The sequence below is a fragment of the Tuber melanosporum genome, assembly GCF_000151645.1.
Source record: "Tuber melanosporum whole genome shotgun sequence assembly, scaffold_59, strain Mel28".
Lineage (NCBI taxonomy): Eukaryota > Fungi > Ascomycota > Pezizomycetes > Pezizales > Tuberaceae > Tuber > Tuber melanosporum.
In genome coordinates, this window is record NW_003299105.1 from 67344 (window position 1) to 76263 (window position 8920).

The 8920-nt window shown below is 46.6% G+C and overlaps 2 protein-coding genes; one reads left to right on the plus strand and one right to left on the minus strand.

Annotated features, from left to right (window-relative positions):
* Nucleotides 1–187: 187 nt before the first annotated feature.
* GSTUM_00009565001 (uncharacterized protein) lies at nt 188–1680 on the plus strand (the record flags this gene model as incomplete). XM_002840784.2 has 2 exons in its annotated part: nt 188–630; nt 685–1680. Exons 1-2 carry the CDS (start codon nt 358–360, stop codon nt 1678–1680), a joined length of 1269 nt encoding a protein of 422 aa, XP_002840830.1. The 5' UTR covers nt 188–357.
* A 520-nt stretch (nt 1681–2200) lies between these two features.
* Nucleotides 2201–5277, minus strand: GSTUM_00009566001 (uncharacterized protein; the record flags this gene model as incomplete). Its single annotated transcript, XM_002840785.1, has 8 exons — nt 2201–2471; nt 2557–2846; nt 2907–3249; nt 3298–3743; nt 3798–4221; nt 4272–4427; nt 4478–4856; nt 4968–5277. The coding sequence occupies 8 exons, from the start codon at nt 5275–5277 to the stop codon at nt 2201–2203; spliced, it is 2619 nt and encodes an 872-aa protein (XP_002840831.1).
* Nucleotides 5278–8920: the final 3643 nt, after the last annotated feature.

Sequence of the window (8920 nt, forward strand, 5' to 3'; positions counted from 1 at the left end):
CAGTAGATTTCTAAAGAGAAGAGAGAGAAAATTTTTTTCCAACATAGGGGGTGGAGCCGTCTTTATATAGTATTTTAGTTGTCAAGGGAGGGTTACCCTGCTTTCTATTATCGGCCAAATAATCCGCAGAAAAGAGGAATTCGCCCCGAAACTTGAGCACCTCTTGAAACCTCGAAGGTGGGTTAAGATTCGCGGACACGGTGGGGCGGGTTATCGAAGGTTCGATTTCACCACCCTTTTCATGCCTTTTTTCTTCCCCGGTCCCCCTTCTTAAACCGAGTTGCTCAAGCCAAGATTACCTTCCCATCTACCGATCTACCCTACGAACGAGTGAATAAAAGCCAGAGCAAGGGAGGTATGGACGACACCATATACTCGACAAGTACACAACATAGGCTGTTCACCTTCACGCCAAAGCAGCTCTCGGACCTACGCTATGCCACCAACAAAGCCGCGATCGAGAAGATCACAGAGTCGATAAAGCGACGGGCGGTCGCAGCGGGGATTGTCGAGTCGGAGATCGAAGAGATCGATTGTCCGACGGCGGAAGAGGAGTTAAAGCTAGTTGCATATTATTGCGTGAAATGTATGCAGTTGTCGGATCATTTTCAGTTTCCCAGCAACGTCAAGGTATACCTCCCCCCCTCTTCCTCTATAGCAGAGCTAATTGACATGATGCTATAGGCGACCGCGCTAACATTCCTCCATCGCCTCTACCTAACAACATCCACCCTCACCTTGCACCCAAAGAAGCTTCTCCTACCAATCTTATACCTAGCAACGAAGACCGAGAATCACTACACGCCCATAAAAAACTTCATCGCGACGGCCGCCACGGCCGGCCCCAAAGTGACGAAGGAAGACCTCCTGGACCCCGAATTCACAATAGCAATGGGCCTACGCTGGGCCTTCCAAGTCTGGCACCCCTTCCGCGGCCTGGAGGGCATATTCCTGGAACTCAACGCGATAGCATCGGGCCGCTACCAACCGCCCAAACCCAAGGAACACCTCGTCCTGCCCGCCACGGAGGCCAAAGTTGCACTGCTGGAGCTCCTGGCGGGGGACACGGACCGGATCGGGCGAGCGCACGGGGAGGCGAGAAGGCTGCTGACAACAACTGCCCTCCTGACGGACGTGTACTTCCTCTACACCCCCCCGCAGATCAGCTTCGGCGCCTTCCTAGAAGCAGACAGGGAGCTCGCTACCTTCTACCTTGACATTAAATTTCCCGAAACCGATGTGCCCGGGAGAAAGACCAAGATGAAGCTCTTGGACGTGCTGGACGAGATCGCCAAGAACCACCTCTCTGCTGGCCTATCTGAGGACTTGAAAAATCCTTATCAGGGCTTACTCCTCCAGTTGCCTCAGAATGGAATCACCACTTCACTCTCTATGTCCGTGGACCCTACGCTCGTCAAGGAAGTTACGAGGATCGACAAGAAGCTCTACCGTGTCACTAAGAGAGACCAGGACAGCGCTGGAAAGAAGAAGGCGGAGGAGTGGAATGGGAGTGGTAGCCAGAGTGGTACTGGGAGTGGCAATGGTATTGGGAGGTACGATGAGGACGAGGAACGCCGTGCCAAGAAGCGCAGGCTAGAGAGGGAGAAGGCGGAGCGTGAAGGGGATGTCTTCGGCGCCCGCCTGCCGGATGTCAAGACTGCGGGTGCGGGGTCTTTTTAGATCATGGGAGTTTGGCTATTATTTGGAGCTTTCTTCCTTTCTTTTTCCTTTTCTCCCGTTCCACGCATTATAGCACGATACAATACATGAGAACGCTGGAGGGGAATTGTACTATAGTCAGGAGTAGTTTGTGGGCCTTTTTGACTAATAAAAACTTGGAAATTTACATAGTTCCACTTTGCTCTTCAAGTTTCTGCTTCTCAAAAAATAAGCAAGGTCTAAAGTTCTACGAGGGCATTCTAAGTGGTAGAGGAAAATTGATACTCACCATTCCTCATCCCGAGTGACGAGCTATGACTTTGTAACAATCCAATACTGTAGACATACCTCCTCAACCACCCGAATGTTATGATAGCACATTACGCCCACCACTGACTGCAGTTCCAAAAACAAACCTAAAAGCCAAAGCCACCCTAACGCCATATTTCTCGGTTCCGGCGGATAGTCAAAAAAAGAAAAAGGAAAGAAAAAAAGGCAATCAAGCTCAAAGAGAGGGAATAGAAAGGGACAGAAAGAGGGGTCAAGATATACAGCACCCAATCCCATACATAGCCCTCTCAACCTCCTTCTTAACCCTGTACCAATCCTCCCGCCGGGTAGCATACTCATACACTTCCTCGACCCTGAATATCCCGCCAAACCGATTTGGATCTGCGATCACCGTCGCCATTTGCTTTGCGTGCGATGGGTCGATGAGGTATATCTGTGAGAGTTCGCGGAGGGCATTGAAGTATGGCACAAGCGGTTTGATTTTTAACGTTGTTATGTAGGAATGGTAGTGGTTCAAGTCGCTTGACGCCATTATAGTTAGAATTTTGGTTATGGAGGAACCGCTTCTCCCTTTTTTTCTTTCTTTTTTTGGGGGGGGAGTAAAACCTGATCAGTTTTATGGCACCATCGACACTGATGCGTTGACGCTTGATATGCTTGCATAGGGAGGCGAAAAGTCGCACCCCGACTTCTTGATTGAAAACGTCTAGGACGTTCTTGTCTGTGCTCCCGGTGAGGAGCCTTGTGTGGGAGGATACGACCTCTATCACTCGTATTGCAGTCTTAGTAGGACCTATATCAAAGTCCCGGAGGCTTGCGTCACCGATGGCACCCGGGTTGAAGTCTGTGGTTTGCTGGGTTATTGCGAAGAGATGGTCTACCTCATCTATCAGGACCTACGAGATATTAAATTAATATATGCATAAGATTGGATTGGGTGGTCTTAGGTGTATTACGTCTATCCCCATATTTAACCCAGCAGCGACTCTTTCGTCGAGCATCTGCTCGAACCGCTTCTTTTCCTTAGCGGCAGGGTTTAAGAAATCGTTGGGATCTGTAAGCTTCGCTGCTACGAGCTCTTGCTCATAAAATACATCTATCATTTGTTGGATAAGATCGCCGACGTTGACTAACTCTAAAAATGTAACTAGGGGTGCTACTCCAGGCTGAGAGTGCTCCGTAATTTCTCGGGGGTTATATTTCGATAAATGTTCAACGGCTTTGTCAAAGCCAGCCTTCACATGCCGTGGGCCTAGCACTCGAAGTAGTGCAATGAATATCTGCTCGCACTGCTCGCGGCTACCATGTGTTAGTCTTGCATTTGACCAAGGGGAGTGAGTTACCCACGCTTCTTCTCCAGTCTGCCCACCTGCAGTAGCAAACAACGCAGCCCTCTCGAGACTAGACTTGGCGGAATGCACGAGGTTCAACGCGACCTCCAGACTGAACAATGACCGAATCCCTTCTAGTCTAGAATTCATGATTGCTGCCTTTGCAGCCAGCTCGGTGGTTGGCGGTGGCCCAGGAGTAGCCTGCCCTAGCGTCATAGGTGTGCCAGGACGAGATGCATTGAGGGTCTCCTGTACGCTGAGTGTGTCTGAATTCGCATATGAGCTTGTCTCGGCAGGCTTTGTCTCGGCAGCAGGAGTTGACTTTGCTGAGAAAGGGGATGGAATAACCGAAACGGGCATGAGAATAACCTTTTTGAACGTCGATAGAAAATCGCGCTTATCTGCTTCTCGGTTGATGTTGCTCATGAAAAATGATTCGGCGGCAGCGTCTTCTTCTAGAATCTTAGGGGCCAGTCAGCTGCCTATAAATCAGCAGACACCAGAAAATGCACTGACCTTCTTTTCCCAAGAGTCAACTTCTGTTTCGCACTTCTTTCGGAAGTAGTCAAGCTCATCTTGTAGGTAGAGATCCACGTGCGCCTCAAAAACTCGACCCATAATCTTCATCGTATCCTCGGCGAACCTCTCCCCGGAGCCTTTAGTTACCTTGATTGTCTTGGCAAATTCAAGCAATCGATGATATATACCAGCCACAGCTTCCAGATACTGCTCAATATCACGATCATGAGCTTCATCAAGGATGGGTGTAACAAACTCGCTGATAACGTCTTCTGCGACTCGCTCTAAGAAAGGAATCATGACATTGACAGTCGCAGGAAATACCCTGTCAATAACATCTGCTTGCTCATGGAGAAGCGCAGAGAGCCGGGTGAAGAAAAGTAATGAAGGCTCTAACGAAAAGGAACCAGGCATCGATTTACTGCAAATCTGTTAGAAAAATACCACTCCAGGAGAAAGAGGTGTTCTGACTCGAAGCTATCCATTGGGCTCCCTAGTTCACCACGTTCGAACATGACAGGATGTTTCTGAACAAATAATTGGACGCACGCCTGGCCGCCGTTAAGCAGGATGAGAACATTAGCATAACGTCTCATGCGTCCGTCGATATCCCCAGTCTCGTATCCTCTATGACAGTTAGCCCCATGACCCTCTCTATGTTAGTCTAGGAAACTAACCCCTCAAATTCTCTCAGGGCTGCATTCTCAAAGATCCCAATCATGAGATTCAGCCTCTCCAGCCTGTCCATCCACCCATGTGCAGTATCACACTGCGCGAAAACCTTCAACTGAGCAAGTACCTGTGCCTGTTGTTCGGGATCCCGATATATCCTGAAAACCACTGGATCGGTATGTGTCTTCGCCTTGGCTAGGTCAAAATATAATGGCCCCAGTGCGGTATAGATCCTACCAAACTCATGCCTCGCGAACCCTCTAACGGACTTTATTGACGGCAAGACTTTTAATAGTGAGCCTGGGTCCACTATACTAAGCCTCGGTGCACCAATCGGTGTCAGCGGGGCAAGGTTCATGAGGTCAACACCCTCTGTGATCGTGCCTGCACCAGTCCTCCCCTTTGCATCCAACCCCGCCCTTCGCAAACAAGCTTCCCGTTGAGCCTGAACCCTATCTTCCTCTTCCCCAGCATCAAACAGTGTCAAAGACCTACTCACCCCAGGAGGAGGCCCAGTGGCCAGGCCAAGATTCGGAGTTTTGGCCCCATTTTGTAAAGCCTTTCTCTCCTCCTCTGCTTTTGCTGCTTGCATGGTCCTCCTCCGACGCATTGCGTCTTCAAACCGACGACGTGCTTCCGTTTCGTTCCAGACACCCATCAGCTTTAGCTTATGCACCCACCGGCTATCATCGTACACCATCTCCTGCAACTGTTTAGATACTCGGGCAAACCGGCATAGGTCTTGAACGGGGAGGTATTCCAATATTGTCGAGATTATTTCTAGCCTCGGATCCAACATTAGCATTACCCTCCGCCCCCCCCCCACCTTTTCTCCTTTTCCGGGGGCAATGTTCAAGGAGTTGACAAACCGAGAGGAAGAGCCGGCTTCCGAGGGGTACCCTTCAACGGCACAATCCGCATAGGATTCACGGGCTCCATTTTCGCTGCGGGCATCGAATACCTTGCAACTTTGGGGGGTCGAGTTGGCGCCATGACGAGAGAGTATGAGGGAATGAGCTCCAGAAGTATAAATTTGTTTGTTTGTTTAGGTGATGAAGAATTGTTATTGTTGGGAACGGAGGTTAAAGTTAAATGATGGGGAGTTTTGAATACCACATGAGAGCTTGGGCTTGTTGGTGTAGCCAAGACTTGAGAAGGAAGCCGGACCAGTGGCAGAGCCGCGGCGATCCCTTCGTTCGTATGCCGAATTTCACGTACTTTTAGTGCGCGATAGCGCAAGGATCAAGGTAACGATTTTAAGCAGAGAGGCTATACCAAGAAAAAATTAAGTGAAAGGAAAAACTAACCATAAAGAGAAGAAAGATAAACGCTGCAGACGTCTAGTAAGAAATTTGAGAGTCATGATACTTTTGCATACAAAAAGTTTTTTTTTTTTTTTTTTACATAATGGCACTTTACAAAATGAGCATTGAAAATTGGTATATTAAACCCGCCCTTTTGGGCCATTGGGATTGTGGAATAGAGTGGTCAATTCAGGCATTTTTGAAAGATACCAGCAGAAGAGACAGTAGTTCCTTTTGCGAGGGACTTTTTCTAAGCTGTGGTCACCAGGTAGAAGACGGTGTGAATTCAGATCATAGTGTTTTGTAATATAAGAGCCAGTTCCTCGGTTTCCTCAGTGGTGAATTCTGGATGAAGAAGAGTGCAAATTAGGAAGTGGGACAGTAGGGGCAGGTAAGATCCTTGAACAGTGAAATCCTTTAAGAACTAAGTTCCAAGCAAGTCGAGTATGGTAAAACCCATGAGCAGACCAGGATTTACTCTTAGGACTAAGGAAGGAGTATGTACCCGTAGGAGAAAGGGAACTTGAGGATGAGGATGAAGAAATGAGATGGCTCAGAAGAGTAGAAAAATAAATCTGCGATAGGAGAAAGGAATTTATAATAGAAGTGTCAAGTAGCCAAAAAAAAAATAAAGAAAACCAGTTACGACAGGTAGGAAGTTGAGTGTAATAGTAGTTGCGCCACTGGTCTGAAATTTCAACCCCTCCTATATAGTCATTATAATTGACTAGTAAGAGTGGTATTCGCAGCTGTCAGACATGGTCTTTACCCCATCCAGTCCTAATAAGTTCTGAATTAGCTGGGGTAATGTGAGGTCTTTTCCATATTTGGGTAGTGAAATTTCTTTCCTTCCTCCTGTGTACACTCATGGTAGGTGGTGAAAAAGTGAACAACATTCTTATCTTGCCAAATAACTGTAAGAACATTGGTAGAAACAACTCCTGATAGAGTAGTCCAAGGAAGTTGGGAGGTATGCTTATTAAACTTAAGAACAAGAGGATATTTTGCTGAGTTTGGCCTAGTAGTCCTATAGGCAGCAATGGAATATTCTTGTAAAGCTTTAAATAAAAAGATATTTGAAAAGTAGTTATCACAATAGAGAACCAACTGATAGTCTGAATAGGGAAGTAACATCATTAACTGAAAAACTGTGGAAGAGGAGGTGGGAGAGAGAGCCTGTTGACTGGATCCATGATAGAGACATCTTTGTAGATCAGAAAATTTATCTACCTGAGATGTAAACATGAAAGCATATGTGTATCCATGCTTACACAAAGCTAACATCTTAAAGCCCTGTGGGATAGGCTTTGCTCGCATCCTCACAGTATGTACTGATCGTCCTGTGAACCATACCATTATTTCATTGCTTGCAATGAGAGTTACTAGAAGCAAATATGATTATAGCTTTTGAGTCCAATGCTGTCATACGGGTAGCTAGCTGAGATTCAGGTGATCAGAATTGGGCTGAGGTAGGGAAAAGATCTGAAAAGATCTTTTTAGTTGCTCGAATCGAAATTTAGACATATACTCAGTAATTTCTTGTCTTGGAAACTCATCACTTTTCTCCTAATACAGTCCTACTCTCATTGACTTATGAACTCCCATATATATTAAGAGGCCATAAATATTATCTGCTCTTCAGATGAAGTATCATATCACTGGCAGCAATTCTTCTCTGCACCCTTTGAGGCTGCGTAAGCATTCATATTATTGGCCAAGGTTTCAAACTTAGTAACCGGAAAAAAGACCAAGAAAAATGAACCAAGAATGAGATATTGATCTAGTTAAATGGGGCCTTCCACCACTTCAGTAGACTAAGAAGTAAGGCTATTGGCTGAGGTAGCTCAATCCTCATTTACAGTCATCAAAAAGCTCTTGGGAAAGTCTGAAGGTAGCATAATCTTTCGAACATACTCGGAAGCATGATGGTTGAACAGAGTGAATTCAGGTGGAGGTGGTAATTCCCAATTCAATAAACCTGCTCCTGTCCTTGTAGTATTTCCACTACCTCCTCCACTTTCACCTTCACCTTCGCTTTCATCCTCAGCCCACTCTTAATCATATTCATCATTATCTAATTCTATGTTCTCCTCAGATTCGTCCAGACCAGGCATCCTATTGACTAGAGAAACAGGTAATAGATTGGACTGATGGAAATAAAAAATCGCTAGACTCGAGTGTTCTGGATACTGGTCATTTGTAATCTAACTTATATTAGCTTTTAACCTTCTCTAATATCTCACATCAATACTATAATACTTACTGTATAGGTAAAGGAGGATATTCTGGGCAATGGTGGCTGGTAGGCAGTATTCGTTGGCTGGTAGTTATGTTAAGCGGTTGATGATCACCGGTCAACCAAGTTTTGTGAAGATTTTCTGTACCAAAGGCCACTTTCTCTTGGCACTACTCGTAACTATCCTTCCGAGGTCTAGCGCATCTCTAGTTCCCTCAAGTCCCTCACTGGCTCGCGTCCGTGAATACGAACGAAGGGATAGTCTACTCCGCCACTTTTGAATGTTTGAAGTGCCTTCATAGACGGGATAGTACTCGAGCACGACGCCATAGGATTGCACTATATAGATATTACAACCCGAGTAACCCTCCAATATACTCGTACATATCGTGTGCCATAATATTAAAACACATGTGGATACAAAGCAATACCGGTACCGGCATGGGCACTACCGCTATTACTACGCTTTCGGGGGAGTTATGATAGCCTAAACACGCTGCCGACCAGCCATACACGGGGGTGTGCGTTAGTGATGGGATGGACAGGGGTTCGAGGTCCCCGTGCTCGCTACTGTAAGAGGCAAGAAATGATTTAATTTGGTAGGTCTAATACCAGAGAGGGCAAAAAGCTTTGACATCTCCAACCCCTGTCCATCCCATCATTTACCTACACCCCCGAGTATGATGCGAGAACAGCCTTGTGGGTAGCCATCTACCCATACCTGGGATACTCGTTTCAACATCGGACCCACTCCCTCAATCCCGGTAGGACAAATAGTCCGGACTACTCGTAGTCCACATCCACCCTCATAGGGTTTAATCCTGAATATCAGTGCTATCGTACAATACCAGTGCCAGCAACCTCAAGCCATTATTAATATTCCTCACTTCTAGTCCTCACTGCAAAAA